The sequence below is a fragment of the Anolis sagrei genome, chromosome 1 (assembly GCF_037176765.1).
Source record: "Anolis sagrei isolate rAnoSag1 chromosome 1, rAnoSag1.mat, whole genome shotgun sequence".
Classification (NCBI taxonomy): Eukaryota; Metazoa; Chordata; class Lepidosauria; order Squamata; family Dactyloidae; genus Anolis; species Anolis sagrei.
The window spans coordinates 32,496,512-32,514,107 of record NC_090021.1 but is presented as its reverse complement, the minus strand read 5'-3'; the positions used below and the strand labels follow the sequence as shown (position 1 = coordinate 32,514,107).

The 17,596-nt window shown below is 36.8% G+C and overlaps 1 protein-coding gene across 1 annotated transcript; it reads left to right on the top strand.

Moving 5' to 3' along the window:
* The first annotated feature begins 42 nt into the window (after positions 1–42).
* On the top strand, positions 43–17,181 carry NSL1 (NSL1 component of MIS12 kinetochore complex). Its single transcript, XM_060754308.2, has 6 exons — positions 43–303; positions 3,498–3,576; positions 5,784–5,914; positions 8,197–8,251; positions 13,284–13,351; positions 14,838–17,181. The coding sequence occupies exons 1-6, from the start codon at positions 115–117 to the stop codon at positions 15,111–15,113; spliced, it is 798 nt and encodes a 265-aa protein (XP_060610291.2). The 5' UTR covers positions 43–114; the 3' UTR covers positions 15,114–17,181.
* The last annotated feature ends 415 nt before the right edge of the window (positions 17,182–17,596 follow it).

Below are 17,596 nucleotides of genomic sequence, written 5' to 3'. Positions count from 1 at the left end.
ATTTTGTCGAAGGACTCATTCGGTGCCGCGCCCAATACCGTCCGACCGGACTTCCGCTTCTGGGCGGGGCGATGTTGACGAGCGGTTTGGCGAGAGCGGGAAATCGCGGGTGAAATGGAGGCGGCGGCGGCAGAGGCGGCATCTTCTTCTGCCTGCCCGCCTGGCGACCCGAGGGTGCCGTGCCGCTCCCGTGACTGGACCAGCGAGCTGCTGGGGGAATACGCGCCTTTGGTGGAGAGGCTGGGCGCGGAGCAGGCTGTGGAGGCCGAGGCCCTCAAGCAGGCCCTGGACGAGGCGCTCTGGGTGAGGATGAAAGGCCTGAGGGAAGGAGAAGCTGTCAGGCTGCTGGCTTCACTTTCAGTCGTCTTTTGGGTCTCAACTGCCTTTTATCATCATCTCATTATTATTTATATCCCGCCTTTTCTCTCCTAAAAGCGGCTCAGAGCGGCCAGCGGTGCCAGAACAAATCCAGTGTATTCAGTGTATTGTCAAAGGCTTTAGTGGCCGGAATTGTCATGAATGACTTTTCAATAACTTTAAAGTATAGGCTCTTTTTATTGCAATTTCCAGAGTGAGAGAGTGTATCAGATTACAGAAAAACATTTAGACAAAGAATGATATTAGACATGCAAATATATAGGTTCTATGCAACTGCATTGGATTCACAATTACATTGGTAAACAAACAAACAAAGGATAATTATATTTTCACTCAACATTCACACCCATGGACATGCATTCATCCTCATGCACCCAAATATTATACCCTTTTTCCTCTTCTTGGAGAAGCTTTCCTGCAGCCTTTCCAACATATAGTTCCAAACTTCCATAACACCATAACTTCAAAACGCCAAAATGCATCCTTTCCCTAAGCATAATGCCAAGGACCATATATCTCTTTTCAATACAGCAGAACAGTTCTGGCCCAACTTACCTGTCTGAATGAATCTCCCCTTATGAACCTGCAAGGACTTTAAGATCATCTGGAAAGGCCCTGCTCTCGGTCCCGCCATCATCACAAGTACGGTTGGCGGGAATGAGAGACAGGGAATTCTCAGTGGTGGCCCCTTGGCTATGGAACGCTCTTCCTAGGGAGATTAGATGGGCTTCCTCGCTCCTATCATTCCGGAAGAATCTTAAGACATGGCTATTTGAGCGGGCATTTGAAAATACAGAGTAACGGATATAATAATGGAATAACTATATGGTGGAACTGGACATTGTTTTAATGATTATCGATTGAAGTATGTTTCATTATGTTTGATTTATCTGTTGCTGATGTTTTTTATATTGTATATTGTAATTGTGTCCTTGGCGGCATTGAATTCTTGCCTTGTAAACTGCCTTGAGTCGCCAGAAGGCTAAGAGGGGCGGTATAGAAATGTACTAAATAAATAAATAAACCTGACTCCCTGCACAAAATCTAAGACTCCAAAAATGCACTTCTTCCTCTTCTCTTGAGAAAGAAGCCCCAAAGTGACCAGACTGCTCTCTTGCAAATCTTCCACTCCAATGGAGCAGAGCACAGCTGGTGAACCAGACTCCTCAGGTCGGTCACACTTTGAGCATTATTAGACTGAGTCTTTTATAGGAATATTCAGTTGATGTAGTCCCAAAGTTGTAAATGAATGATAGACGTCTTCCATCCTGGCTCCATCTCAGTTTCCTGGCCAGATGTTGATCTTCTTGATTGGTGTTGACAAGCACAAGGCTTGTGTCGACCTCCTTCTTAACATAAGGAATGTTGCAAACATTTCCTTAACTTGAAAGAACCATTGTCACAGTTCTTATCAGAGTTTACTTTTCAGTTCTCATTAGCAGGTTTTAATCACAGTCCAGAAAGCAGGTAGTTAGTTATTGCAGGCCTTAATAGTATACTGGTGCTTCCAAAAGTATTAACTCATCCATCCATACATCCTTCCATTCATTCCCACACATCATATTAAATTCATATTTATCAAATCTGCACTTTGAATTCCTTATTACAGAATCATTGGGTTGCTGTGAGTTTTCCGGGCTGTATGGCCATGTTCCAGAAGCATTCTTTCCTGATGTTTCACCTGCATCTATGGCAGGCATCCTCAGAAGTTGTGAGGAAAACTGACAGCAACCCAATGTATTCAAAAGAGGTAAACACTAAAATAGGATTCAGCATTTGGAGTCTTACAAATGGCCTGCGGTACCCTCCAGATGCTGGACTACAACTCTTGTATTCCTCATTATTAGATATAACTAGAGCTCATGGGAGCTGTGATACAGTAACATCTGGAAGGCTGCAGTTTGTTCTGTTTAGTCGGAATAGTGAGGTTTAGAGATAAAGCTTGTGGCTAGGATGTGTGATGTTAAAATGTACTTTAACATTTCCCCAACTTCCGAGGCACAAGTGTTTTTGAGTTGCAACTCCAATTATCCTCAGTCCTCATGGATCAGAGATGGAGGAAAATTATCTTTCCAATATTGAATTCTCCATATTTTAACAGTCAGAAGTGTGTAAAATGTCAACCTTCATTGACTATTTGTGATTTTCCACAAATAATGTTTAACTGCCGATTTATAAGGAACAATTAAAAAAAGAAAGATCAACTTTAAAACGGTAAAAGCATAAAGTTATGGCAAGGAAGCACGTTTGAGGCAACAAAATGTATTGCCAGTGTAACAGCAAGGCAAAACCCACACATTCACATGGAACAATATAAAAGAAAATCAACTTTAAAATGGTAGAAGCACAAAGTTGTGGTAAGAAAGCATGAAGTGAAGAGGCAGAAGCATAATTTTCTTCATACTGTACTTCTCTCTCTTGCTCTCTCTCTCTCCCACTTCATGAAGCAAAATAATAATAAATAAAATAATAAAAACTTTATTTATATTCCGCCCTATCCCCCTGAAGGAACTCAGGGTGGATTCCAGTCAGAAAAATGAAAACATTCAGTGCCTGAATGCAACAACCAATGCATACATAATAGGAAAAATAACCCAGCATATAAGAACAAACATGCCCAGAATAAAAATCACACAAAGTCAACTAACTCAAAGTTCCACAAAGCGGGCAGCAATCTCCCAAAGCAAGCAAGAGCTGGAGGAACAGAGGCTGCTCCCTTGAAGCCCTAAAGCCCTGTACTCTAGCACTAGCACTCCCTTTGGTGCCAGCGGTTAACTCAAAATGATGCTTGTACGTCAAAGTGGAACTGTGCCAAGCAACGGCTCTTAACTCAAAATGCTCTTAAGCCAAGGTTCCACAGTATTCCATCAACAACAATTAGCTGATTTAGAGAGTCAAAGGTAGCAAAAAATCTGCAGTCATACTTATTTTAAATATCAAAACACTTGGCCATTTTAGCATCCTTCCTGGGTTTACCTCATAGTTTTCTGTGTTCTTTCCATATAAGTAGAGAAAGAAGATGTTTGCTAGAATGGTAAATGTTCAAGTTATCTTTTAAATTTATATTAAACTTGCAAAACAGCATTTCTAAGAGTTATCATGCATACTTTTTTTAACAGAACTTTGAAACAGCTGTGCAAAAGAACATCACTGTTAACGGGCAGCCATGGCAGGAGTCATCTGATGATCTTCATAATGGTACTAAACCTTTGACTTGTAATTTCTTTCATGCTGCATTGTTTAATATTTCTGTTGGATTGCACAGATAGAAATAATTATTATAAGTATGCATTTATATGTCCCATTTAATGAGGCTGTCTAATACTGAATGTACTTCCAATCAAATGCTCTACTTCATTGCTTTATTCCAAATATATTCTTATGTTACAACAGGTGGTTTGTGAGAAATAATTGCAGTGGGCCCTTCAGATCCCCTGGAATTGAGTTCCAGGACAACTATGGACTCCAAAATCAGTGGGTGCTCAAATTCTGTTAAATACAGTGGTATAGTAAAATGGAAAAAGACTGATATGAAATGGGAAATAATCAGGGGTTTTTAAATTTTTATTTTCTAAAAAATCTTTTTCAAGCTTTGGATGATTGAATCTATGGATACAGTATCTGTGGAGGACTGAATAGTCTTTTATTGCCCCCTGTACACAGTATACATTAAGGAAATTATTCCCTTAATGCAAAGCCCACAATATATTGCTTATTTTACTAACATGGTTATATTTGTTTTGGTCCTCTGAATTTTGTATATATCAATGGAATTACTTTTTCGTGCAGTAGAATAATCTCATCAATGGATAATCCCATTGTTTAGAAACACCCATTGTGATCACTTTGCGTGGAAGTGTTTGAGAGAAAACTAAGCTAATGTGAATTAGGTAAAGGAACTTGTCCTCTTCTTTCAGGTTCCAACTTTCATGCGCTCAGGACAATTCAGTCAAAGATATTTGTATAAATGAACATCTGGGAAAAAGATAATAGGATCCCTTCCAGCTGAGAGTTCTTCAACCCTAAATGTGCTTAATCAAAACTATTTTTTAATCTCTGAAATTTGCTGGTAAAGACTTTTGTCTGGGGATCGAAACTTGATTCCAGTGATTTTAACGGGTTCATTCTTTTTAAATTTGAGTACAGGCATAACTCATTTAACAAAGTAGTTACTTTAACAGAAAATGTATCATCAGGGCAGAAATAACATGAAAAAACAAGGATAGGTTCCTACACCACAAAAAAAACATGCTAGAGGTAGCTGGTAAGGCCTGCTTATTTCCCCCTTTCCTTTCTGTTTTGCTGTTCACAGTATTGTTTACTTGTTGTAGGCAAGCATACACAACTACAGTAGCAAGAAATAGAGTAGGATCTCACATTTCCTCAACTCAAACTCTGTTGTATTGTTTAGTTGCATTGTTGCTTTGATCTGTCTTGTGTTAATTTTGATTGTTTAATTGGTTATGTTATTAATTGGATGGTTTATTACATGTCTGTAAGCCACTGCGGGTCTCTTGTTGGGAGATGGGGCAGGGTACAAATAAAGTTGTTGGTGTTGTTATTATTATTATTATTATTAGTCAAGACACCCTGCTGCGATGTATCACTGAAAGTCTTTCATCATCTTCCTAATGCCAAGGCTGCTGAAAAACATTCTGCTAATCAGAGAACAAAAACACTTTGTGAAAATTACTGTATTTTCTTTGTTAGAGGCTTTGTTAACTGAGCTACACCTGCACTGAGCCTTGAATGAGTTTTGATTGTGGTTAAGGATAATAGTATCCAAAACACAAGAGTTGGATATCATTTTATGAAATATCAGTAAGTTAAAATTTCTAGAATACAAAATTCTTGCAGTCTATAATAGTTTAGGTTAGAACTGTAGATTGAGAATTATGGAGTGGGAATTGCCAAACTTTACTGCCATCTGCTGACTCACTAGGTGAGTGCAGAGAATAAATTAGAAAGGGCTGGTACACTCAGACCTCAGTATCCATGACTTCTTCATTCATAGAGTCAACCAATAACATTTACTGAAGTTTAATGTCTTATTCTTTGTGGGAAGAGAGTAAGAAGACAATTCATCTGTCAATTTCTTAGCATTACTAGGAACTGATTTTTCTTTTCTTTTAATATGTTTGAAGATTACTAAGTACATTAAAATATACATAAAGGGAGAGAAACAGGAAAAAGAGAGAGAGAAAAAAGATGAAAGAGCATAAGAAAAAGAAAGATACATAAAGATGTCTTCCCATCTTCTTTTCAGCAGTTATTTAAATGTATCAATTTATATTTCTCTTATTTATATAGTTAAGTCTTTCTGGAACAAAGTACATTCTTGCGAAGATGTTACAAATAAACGATTTTTTCATTTGTTTATGTTTAATATTTTTCTTTTAAATTAGATATGACTATCAAACTCATAGAGGATAAGCTAGATGATCTAATAGTAGAGGTAGCTTCCAAGCGTAGTCAATATCCCAGGGAAGTGAAAATTTACCTTATCAAGGCCCTCAAAACAAAGAAAAAATTGCTGGTGAGTAAACCTAATTCTCGGTTCTCTGGGGGAAGTTATATGCATTTCAAAGGGAAACTAAAATCAGTCATTTTGCTTATGTATCGATTAGTAGCAGCGCTTGGAAACATGCCTTTTTGACTGATAACATCCAGAGTCACCAAGTCATGCTTTCTAGGTCATGCTCTTTAAAGTTCTTTTTAAGATATGTTTATAGGTATCCAAAAATGCATTTATAATGTTTCAAGTAAGAATTGTCTGTTCAAACTGTGTTTCAGCCATGATTGCTAGCTGATCTTTTTCATGCCATACTCTTGTCTGCCTTTCTCTTCTTTATAGTAACACTAACCTACTTTCTTGGATTGTTGCAATCCAAGAAAATTCATACTAATATGAATTTAAAGTGGTTTTTATAACTGATCAAACCAATGGGATGCAGAGCATCTATGTTGTTATGCATGCCTAGCCGATGACTATCAGTAATCCATTTGTGTTTTCTGGAAACATTTATTTCACAGAGGCTTTAAAACTGAGGAAAGGAAGAGACAATTCAAAAGAGAAATAGTTAACACTGTTTCTTCTTCTTCTTCTTCTTCTTCTTATTATTATTATTATTATTATTATTTTAAGTGTACATCTTTTACCCGTATATATTCGAGTATAAGCCGACCCGAATATAAGCCGAGGCACCTAATTTTACCACAGAAAACTGGGAAAATTTATTTACTCGAGTATAAGCCAAGGGTGGGAAATGCAGCAGCTACTGGTAAACTTCCAAAATAAAAATAGATACCAATAAAATTACTTTAATTGAGGCATCAATAGGTTAAATGCTTTTGAATATTTACATAAAGTTGTAATTTAAGATAAGACTGTCCAGCTTTGATTAAACCATTATTCTAACCTTCTTCAATGTAAATGTGCATGCGTATCCTTCCAATAAGAAGAAGAAGAAGAAGAAGAAGAAGAAGAGAGTAAAATAATGGAAATGTAATAATAACAGTAATAATAGAGTAAAATAATAAATGTAATAATAACAATAATAAATAGAGAAAATAATAAATGTAATAATAATAGATAAAAGTAATAATAACAATAATAATAATAGAATCAAATAATGTAAATGTAATAATAAGAATAATAGAATCAAATAATAAACATAATAATAATAACAACAATAACAGAGTAAAATAATAAATAACTTCGACTCAAATATAACCCGAGGAGGGCTTTTTCATCCTTAAAAAGGGCTGAGAAACTTGGCTTATATTTGAGTATATACAGTAATTCCTGCTAGCAACTTTTCCTTGGGTAAATAAATTCCTAGTAGGGAGCTCCTGAATTTTAAGGAAATATTCCCGTTGGTAAAAATTGCCTCGTAGCATAATCTGAGATTTCATATAAATTTTGGTTTAAGATGTTTAAATAAAGTGATATTTAAAATCCTTGGAGGTTAGAACATTTATATCTCAACCTTCCTTTGGTAATTTCAGAGTTTAAAAGGGGAGGGGGTGTTATGCCCTTTTATGTTCATCATAGTCCTGTGTGGTAGGTGACTTCCCCAACATCATCCAACCTGTTTCACAGTTAACTAATTTTTAAACATAGGCTTTTTTTAATGCTTAAAAGTCTTAAGAGTTAACCAGTTTACCACACTAAGATTAGACATCCCATTGAGATGCTTCTGCAACTAGCATCCCTGTAAATACCCAGTTTGGCACATCATTGTGACATCAGATTTCCTTCTTCTGTCACACTCGGCCTGTATTGGAGGCATGCAGCATCTACTTTGCACACAAATTGTGTTATAGGCATGGAATGATGGTAGTTTTTCAACCTAAGTTCTGTTCATGCTTCCAGTAAGAGTAAGCTTGTTAAATCAGTTGTTGAATTGTGAATCAGTGCTTATAAAAATGTCATTAATTTCATTGGTCGACTGTGGCTGAGTTAAAAATAGTATTTAGGGCCTGTGTTTCTTGCACAGACCTTTGGTTCTGATGTGAACTTTAAGAGAATGTAAAATCATCCTACTGTAATTCCTAAACTGTACAACAGAAGGCACTGTTTATATATGCTCTTAATTGCATTGAGATAAGAAAGCAAAATAGACCTGGCTTTTAATGTTCCAGGCTTTGAAATACCTGATGCTGCTGAATAAACGTTTTCTACAATATGACTTCCTAAACCCAGACTTTCCCTTTTGTGCAAAAAAGAAACAGTTTTTGTCATAAGCTGTGCTGTTGTGTTGAAAAATATACACAAAGCCAGTAGAAGATGCTTCATATGTACATTTGTTTGTGCAGGGTTGCCGTCAAACTTCAGGAAATCGTCAAGAAATAACAACAAAACCTTCTCAAGGTAACTTGTAATGTATTTGTTCTTTTCCAGAGGAGTAGCTATTAGTCTGTTAAAAAATAATATCATTGTGTTTAAAGTGTTTAAGGGTGGCCTAAATGCTATGGAGTAGACCCACTGAATCCATTAGGTTTATCAATTCAAATCCACATAATCAGTATATAAAATTTTATCCTAGGTTGGCAGGTATGCAGATAGGTATAGATATATAAAGTAAGGGGGGGGAGGGAGATATATGAATCTGAACAGCTAGCTCTGAAAAGTGTTAGATAATTGCTAGAAAGAGCTTTGCAAAGTCCTATTGTTACATAATTAGTAAAAGAGTGATGAGAACAAAACACTATTTCACTTTTTTAGTTCAAAACAACTCTTTTTCAAGAATTGTATGTTTAATGACTTTCTTCTTCTATTTACCCACCTCCAAATAATCATGAATTTGTACAGTTGCCATTTGGAACCCAAACACAATCTAGGAATATAAGGCAGGGATGGGCAACTGTGGTGAAGCTACATTTCAGCCTTGCACTTAATATAATTATTGTATTTTTCAACTGCAAGTGCAACTTGGAACTCATTTCCAGTTTGTACTTCAGGATTTTTTTCAGGTGATTTTTACCACTTCTATAAATTTTGAGTAGTGTTGTTTTAGTCCATTAAATTGCTTTGGCAGTATTATTTGGGGGTGGGGTTGTTAGAGGACAGATGTTTTCCTGGGGAAAAAACCTACAGTTTTGAAGGTTTTAGGGGCTACATCCAGCCTATGGCTGCACTTTCTCCTTCACTAGCCTCAAAATTGTGGGGATTAATTTTTAGTGACAATCTGCTTTTGAGTCAAGTTCTAGAAGTAGCTAGGTTGAAATCTTTAAGCAGTTGCTTTGAAAGAAATTACATGAGATTTGGCAAAATGGCAAATGTCATTTCATTGTTTGGAAACTTGAAGAAGAGAAGATTTTCTGGAATGACAGACGGTAAGACATTTGTCTGCATATGGAATTTGTTATTTGTTTATTTATCATATCAGCAAACTGAGGGTACAGATGTAATGTATTTTAAAAAAACACAGAGTTTAAAAACTTGACATTATAATACCATTTGGAGTGCCTTTGGTGTTGCTGTAAGAAGGTCCTCCATTGTGCATGTGGCAGGGCTCAGGTTGCATTGTAATAGGTGGTCTGTGGTTTGCTCTACTCCAGACTTGCATGTCGTTGACTCCACTTTGTGGCCTCATTTCTTAAGATTGGCCCTGCATCTCGTGGTGCCAGAGCACAGTCTGTTCAGCGCCTTCCAGATCATCCAATCTTCTGTGTGCCCAGTGGGGAGTCTCATTTGGTATCAGTCATGAATTGAAGTTCTAGGTTTTAGTCTGCCACTATTGGATTCTCACTTGCTGAGGTGTTTCTGTGAGTATCTCGCAGCAACATGGAATTTTGTTATATGTCATTGATTTAAGAAGTTTTCTTTGAACAGGAACTCAGAAATCACATTCTTTGTATTAATAATTCAGTATTGTCAGTCTGCAAATAACTTTGAACTAGAGCTGTAAATATTTGCTCACACAGTTGAGTTCTTTTATAATTTCTTAAGCAGTGATCAAAGAGTATGCTTCCTACCTGTCATTTTTTTTTAAATATTTGCTCACACAGTTGAGTTCTTTTATAATTTCTTAAGCAGTGATCAAAGAGTATGCTTCCTACCTGTCATTTTTTTTTTGCTCAGAGTTATGTGCTATATTGAATGTGTGTACTGTACTTACATAGTTTCTGTGATATTCATGTATCCCTATTTAGTAGCTACGTTGGCTAGAAACCAAAGAGATTCAGATCACTCGCTACCTTTCATTTCCTTTTTTCATTTCCCCGTGTTTTGAAAGTCATGTAAATAACACGGCTACTAAATACCAAATACCTTTTATATGTAACGGTCTCATTGGTTAATTATGTATTATACAGATACTGGGCTAGATAAGTTCAAATTATCTACTTTTCTGTCTAAGATGAAAACAGTCCAGTGCTACTGGGGAGCTGTAACAGTGACTACCTTTAATAAATAGGAAACCTAAGGCTAAAAGGGAATAAATTGCCAGTTTCATCCAAGAGACTCTTGGCAAAAGATTAGTTTATTTCCACCATAGTGTCTTTAGTGTTGATTGTGATTGCAGATTACAATAAGCTAGGTCTTCTTGAGGAGGCTCCAGACTAAAGTTTGAGATATGAGTAAATGTCTTTTTCAGACAAAGCTGTGAGTTGCACATGTTCCAAAATAAAAGCATATGCAGGACTTTGAGCAGACCTATCCCTGTAATGTATATCAGAACTGCTCTATTTCTGAGAGGAAGGATTTATCAAGAGCATAAAACAAAATATACACAACGAGCACTTTGAGGGAATAGCACATCTGATCCAGGCTATAGTAATCCTCTTTTTATCATGTCAGAAGCAAACTGAGAATACAGTTATAATGCATAAAAATGGCAAACAAGTTAAAAACTTGGCATTGTACCAAATTTCCTTTGACCAGAAGCTGGCCACTTAGAGTGCCTCTGGTGTTGCTGTAAGAAGGTCCTCCATTGTGCATGTGGTGGGGCTCAGACTACATTATAGTAAGTGGTCTGTGGTTTGCTCTTCTCCACACTCGCATGTTGTGAACTCCACTTTGTGGCCCCATTTCTTAAGATTGGCTCTGATGTCATGGTACCAGAGTGCAGTCTGTTCAGCACCTTCCAAGTCGCCCAGTCGTCTGTGTGCCCAAGAGGGTGTTTCTCATCCAGTATCAGCTACTGATTTAGGTTCCGAGTTTTAACCTGCCACTTTTGGACTCTTGCTTGCTGGGGTGTTCCTGCAAGCATCTCTGTAGATAGATCTTAGGAAGCTTGATTTCTTGATTTAAGACATGGGCATGCTGGCTGATATCTGAACAGGGGATGGACCAGAAATATAACACAATTAAAACTTAACCTGCTTCCAAACTGTAGAGGTAGGGATGGGGGCAGTTGTACTACTTTTGTGGCCCCACTGTTTTAGGACCAGAAGAGGCCATTATTCGTTGATATGTGTGCTTCAAGTGGTTTTGGACTTACGACAAACTTATCACAGTTTTTTTAGCCAGATTTTTTCTCTCTGAGCCAAGTGCCTTTAACCATCAGGTCTTCTGTACTTATCGGTTAACACTACCAGCTTTCCAGACCTGTCTGCATATGAAACAAAACTAAAGCTTGTTTTTTTAAAAATCCTAATACATTGGGTTTAGTCCCAGCTAAAGTAGAATTGATGGTATTTTGGAAAGTCAACACCTATGTAAATTTTACTGATTCAGTAGATCTGTTCACAGCACAGAATGGTAATTGAACTGAGATAAATTAAGGGAGGTTTTGTATATTTCTATTTCATGTATTTAGTTGTGGTTTCAACAGGATAATGGAAAACAAGGCAGGGTAATTCATAGAAACAAGGTTTAGAAGAGATAGTACTGGAAGGAGATGAAACAAGTGACAGTACCAGGCAGGTGTTTGGAGAGGTAATCTCAACCATATAATATTGGTTCTTGAATCTCCCAGGTCCTGGGCTATTTTGTGTCAAATATCCAGGAACTGTTTCTGTTTTAAATACCTAGTACTTTGAGAGGGATTGTAATCAGTTTCCTGAAAGCAATATCCTATGCTTTCCTGTAAAGACTTTTTATTGGAAACACATCGGCCTGTATTGGTTGATGTAACAGGTTTCTGTTCTCATGCACCTCCTTTCTTGAATGAAGTTGTGTGATGTGTGACACAGAAAGTTTCAGGGACTTTTGTCTTCTCTGCTGTTGCAGTGTTATGTTATGGGCAAGGCTGCCTTTGATCCCACTGTGCTTTTCTGGGTGAACTGTTGTCATTGCACCAGTTTTAATTGCACGCGTTGTTTTTAATGTAAGGGAAACTACTTTAAAAGTCATTTCTACTTAATTTCGTTTTCCATATTTTTAATGGTTTCAACTTTAAAACCCCACATCCTAAAAGCTCCCATTCTGAAGGCCTGACCCAACAGAAGGTTTTCGGTTTGCAGTGAATGGGCTTTCCGCTTTTGGCTTTTAGGGTTAAATTATTTCACATGCTAAGTTTCTGTTAAGATGAGAATAGTTGTCATTTCAGTGAGTGAAAACTAAAGCTGGTTTGAAGCTACTTGCAGTTTACTTTTGCTTTTGGTTGCTTATGGAACTGTGTAGCTAAGAAAGGGTTGTTGTTTCAATAGTCATACCTAATTCTGGTCCACCTTATGCTCTGTAGTCATGGACACTGGGTTATTACATCTTTATTGCCAGCTAGGGATCAACAGAAGACCAAAGGAAAATGTTGATGTTTTTTCAGTGAAATTGGATATTTTAAAACTGTTTTAAGTATTGGAAATTTTGGGTTGTGGTGAGTTTTCTGGGCTGTATGGCCATGTTCCAGAAGCATTCTCTCCTGACGTTTCACCTTCATCTATGGCAGGCATCCTCAGAGGTTGTGAGGTCTGTTGAAAACTAGGAAAATTGGGTTTATATATCTGTGGAATGTCCAGGGTGGGAAAAAGAGCTCTTGTCTGCTGGAGGCAGGTGTGAATGTTGTAATTGGCCACCTTGATTATCATTTGATGGCCTTGCAACTTCAAAGCCTGGCTGGTTGTTGCCTGGGAGAATCCTTTATTTAGAGGTATTCCTTGGAGCTGTCTGGAATTCCCTGTTTGGAATTCCCCTGTTTTCTGAGTGTTGTTCTTTAATTACTATCCTGGTTTTAGAGCTTTTTTTAAATACTGGTAGCCAGATTTTGTTCATTTTCAGTTCATCAACTTCAAGAGAGAATGCTTCTGGAAAATGGCCATATAGCCCGGAAAACTCACAACAACCCAGTGATTCCGGCCATAAAAGTCTTTGACAATACATTAGAAATGTTGTCGACTGCCCATGATAGTGGTCTTTTAATTTTCCTGCTTTAAAATAACCCAACCAAGTAGTAGGCAACTCTTCTTTTTCCCATTTTATCTTTCCACAAAGCTTGTGAAATTATTATCTTTCCTTTTAGATTTGCATATGGCAAATTTGAGTCTTGCCACAAAAAATGCCATGAGACACATTGAAGAATCATTTAAGGTAAGATTTATAAAATCAGACAATGGGTTAGATCTATATTCAGTCAGTTTTCATTTGTCTTTTCTAAGACCTAGATCCAACCCAGTGGTTCTTATCAAGTCAAAGAATTTAACCTATTTTCAAACAAAGCCATAGAGCTCCCGCTGAAGCAGAAGCCTACACAATCCTACGCTTTTTAATATAAAAACTAGTAATTGTGGTTGAAAAACCTGTATCGTTACTACAGTGACTATTAATCGTTCGGGTAATTGGGCCTATTTAGATATTGCTGTATCTAGGACTGAATCAAGATGATGAGGGTTCTTAATAGTTTTTACTCTCACCAGTTTGTATAGCTAGCCTATTAGGATTGTGAATATGTAAAAGCTGGTTCAAAGGTAATAAAGAATAATGTGAAATCTTTTCTGTCATTAAACTATTGATTACTCGTTTTTGTGTTGTATTTGAAATACCAAAAATTTAACATGAAGCCATCTAATTTAATTTTTAAATAATTTTATACTTCTGTGTATTGAATCTCCAGCCTTTGATGACAACAGAAACTAATTCCATTCTGGTCAAATATTAGCTGAACAGAACATATGCCTAAGCTTTGAAACCCAAGACGAGAGTTGTATAGTTTGACCTATAGCACTGAGAACACCTTTGTGCTGTTGTGGAATATGGAGCATTGATGCTTTTAAGATACATTATTAATGTGACTTCAGAAAATATAAGCATATAGGTTTTGTTAATTGTGATACTGCATATGTACCTATACTCAAGCGATAAGCCACCTTGGTAATTTAAATAACAAGGATACCATAATTTTACACAAAAATGGGAAGACATTACTGAGGATCAGTTGGTTAAATGTTTTTGAATATTTATATAAATCTGTAATGTAAGATAAGACTGTCCAACTCTGATTAAACAATTATTCTAACCTTCTTCAGTGTAAATGTGCTTATGTAGCCTTCCAATAATAATAAATTAATAAATGTAATAATAATAATAATGTAAAATAATGTAAAATAATGGAATAATAAAAGTAATAATAGAGTAAAATATAAATATAACAGTAATAGAATAAAATAATAAACATAATAATAACAATAATAACAATAGTAAAGTAAAATAATAAATGTAACAATAATAAATAGAGTGAAATAATAAATTGTAATAAAAAATAATGTAAAATAATAAATAACCTTGGCTTGAGTATAAGCTGAGGGGAGGCTTTTCCAGCCTTAAAAAGGGGCTAAAAAACTCTGTTTATGTTCAAGTATATATGGTAATTCTCTAGAAGAAATTAAATGTTATTCTGTGGGCAGTCTTACTGGTTTCTGAGTTATTATTTTTCTTGTTAATTTTTACATGCAGTTTACATGCTGACCAAAATTGTCTTTATAAATTGATATTTATAAATGGCAATACATACTACCTAATTTCTAATGTCTTAAATGTTTTCTCTTTTTTTTCCACCTCTTCATGCACATGACCGTAGTCTTTGTCGCTCCTTGTGGGAAAAGCGGAAGGTTTCTCAAAAGCTGTATCTCTGCAGCCAACTTTGGAACCGTACGAACTTGACCAAGAAATTGTCTCTGGCTCAGAAGAGAAAAAAGAGAACAAAATCGATATCAAAGACCTCGCATCACAAGTGGAAGTCACACTCCCACCAACTGCTAGTAGTAACTCTGTTCTGCTCAAAATAAAGAGACCGTTGCATCCCCCACAGAATCGCTATCCACTTCGACAAAGAAAGATCAATCTCGATACCTGAGGACAGCTGCCTAGCTTTATAACCTTCCTCTTTTATATATGAATTTTGTCTGCAGCAACCAAGCACAAACTGCCAACGCACCCAAAGTGGTGTCCTTTGGAAACTGTACAATGACACAGATCTCAGATGGTAGTGTGGAGGAGCCTATTGCTAGATATTCTCATAGCTCTCAATATTACATTGAGTGCTTATGCATATGCTGAATTAAATTTGAGCATTTTTCTTGGAAATGGAAACCTGGAGCTGCTCCATAACAAAACGGGCAGCAACGAAACCCTGTGTTTCTTACAAAAGCTGGAGTTGTTCTCCAGTGAGTAATTGCACAGTGTAGAACGCTATGTATTAGGGTGCTCAAGATTCTGGTTCATCATCCAAGGAGAAGATTCCATGTCATGAGTCAGTAGTCCTGTGTGTTTAAGAGCAGTTTTGCACTAAGTATCTGCCTTCAAAAAAAAAAAGAAAAGGAAAAGGAAAGACAGGTCCCAACCCAGCTACAAATTCCCAGTGACTTAGATACGTGTAAAAGGGCCATGTGGATCACAACATGCCTTGCTTCAGATGGATCCTTCACTAAACATCAAAAAAGGACTTGGCGGAAGGGCTGTAATTCAACAGGGCCACTTAATCCTTCCCACACCTGCTGTTTTGTCCCCAGATTTCTCTACAACTGTTTTTTTATTACGATAGTACATATGTCCATCTTAATTCCTCTTATGTCCACAACACCTTAATTCAAAATTGTTAAGTGAAGACCCAATCGCCCTGTTCCAGATTTGCTGCCAAACCATTGGTTTTCTCAAGCAGCTTGGAATGTATATATATCTCCTTTGGAATGCTAAAGGAAATAGTCACTTCCATAGTATGTTGCTTTTACATTAAAACAATCTAGTGGTACATATTTCAGTCTGGTATTAATACATGTATATCTTAAATTAGAATCAGAATGGTCCTCAATACACATTCTGGATTTTCAGTGAAAAGCCAGTTTAGGATTAATAGCTATGATCCCATATGACCATTGCGTATTGCGTAACACCATAACTATGAACCTCTCCAGACTCGCTTCTCAAGCCCCACTTACTGGTAAGCTGTGATGGAGTTCTGTTCCTCTCAATCAAGGAAAAGGCCCCTGTCACTCGCACGAAGGGGATGGGAGCATCAGTCAGCTACTTTTTTCTCAACAAGGTCATGGACTCCTCTTGATCCCATTGGGATTTTCACAGTCTCTACTAAGAGCTATGTAGGAATTGCAAATACTCCTAACTGCCTAATATGATTCCGACCACTACTCTGTGTATTGCATTACAATTGTTTAAAGCACTCTTATTCTAGAATTCGTGTGAAAAAAAATCAAACTATGCTGTTTCTCAGGTGAATTCCATATAGATGTATATCTGTGTTTTCTTAAAAGTAAGTGATGGTATTTTCTAGGTCACTTTTAAAAACTATAACCTTATAATTGATGGTGCTAAGCTGACATATATCCAGGGAGATCTGCAAAGAGGCCGTTCTTAAGTTGGAATTGCTGGACCTTACATGCTTAGAAGCTGGCACTATATGTCTCTGTGCTTGTTTTAAAACAACACATAATGCTTCTTTGGCTTGTACCGAAACTATCACAGAAGCATCTGTAGATTAATTGTTTCTGCCTTTTTAAAAAAGCTCAATCTCCTGTCCTATCCTGTCCACCAAAATCCTGAATCCCCTGTATTTTAAGAAGAGTCCATTCATTTATATACATACCATAACTGCACTAAAAAGTTAGTTTTTTGGAATTTCCAAAATCAGCACTTAAAAGTATTGTTTTCGTTTTTACTAATTAGTTTCACTGGGGATAGCATCATTTCTAAATGGGCAAAAAAGATTTTATATTAATAAAATTATTATTGTTTATTTGTATTTTTTGACAAGTAACTAATCAAATAACCAAGAAATTGCTCTATATTTCATTCCTGACATCTTATGTTAAACACACTTCTCAGTGGAGTAGCGTTTGTTTTCTGTACATTTCATTTGTCTCTTCTGTAAAATGTATATTTGTATATAAAGCTTTCTTTTTCTACCCACACTTCTCAAGACTGAACTGCTGGATTTATATTCAAATTCTGTCTTAAAGCATCAGTTGTCACCAGAATATTTCTGATTAGTTTTGAAAACGCCTGCTGAGTTGAAAAAATGTGTATGGAAAACAGTACTGAAACAAGGGCAATCCATGACTGCCTCGTTTCAATAAAGCAACAGCCACCATAAAATAAATATCTGAGAGTGAGGATCACCAGTGCTAGGTTGGCAGAAGCTGGGTCAACAGCGGGAGCTCACCCCACTCCCCAGATTTGAACCACCAACCTTTCAGTCAGCAAGTTCAGCAGCTCAGCAGTTTAACCTGCTGCACCACAATTTTCCCCTCATAAAGCAACATGGAAATTCACTCTTGAATCAGAGCACTGCTAGAAATCGTTTGTTTTTGCATAAGAGAGAACAAG

Bases quoted from the DNA above. Each gene is read 5' to 3' on its own strand.
- NSL1 (XM_060754308.2), top strand. From the start codon at position 115: ATGGAGGCGGCGGCGGCAGAGGCGGCATCTTCTTCTGCCTGCCCGCCT. The intron at 304-3,497 runs GTGAGGATGAAA...TTTTTTTAACAG, and splicing joins CCCTGGACGAGGCGCTCTGG to AACTTTGAAACAGCTGTGCA. The intron at 8,252-13,283 runs GTAACTTGTAAT...CTTTCCTTTTAG, and splicing joins AACAACAAAACCTTCTCAAG to ATTTGCATATGGCAAATTTG.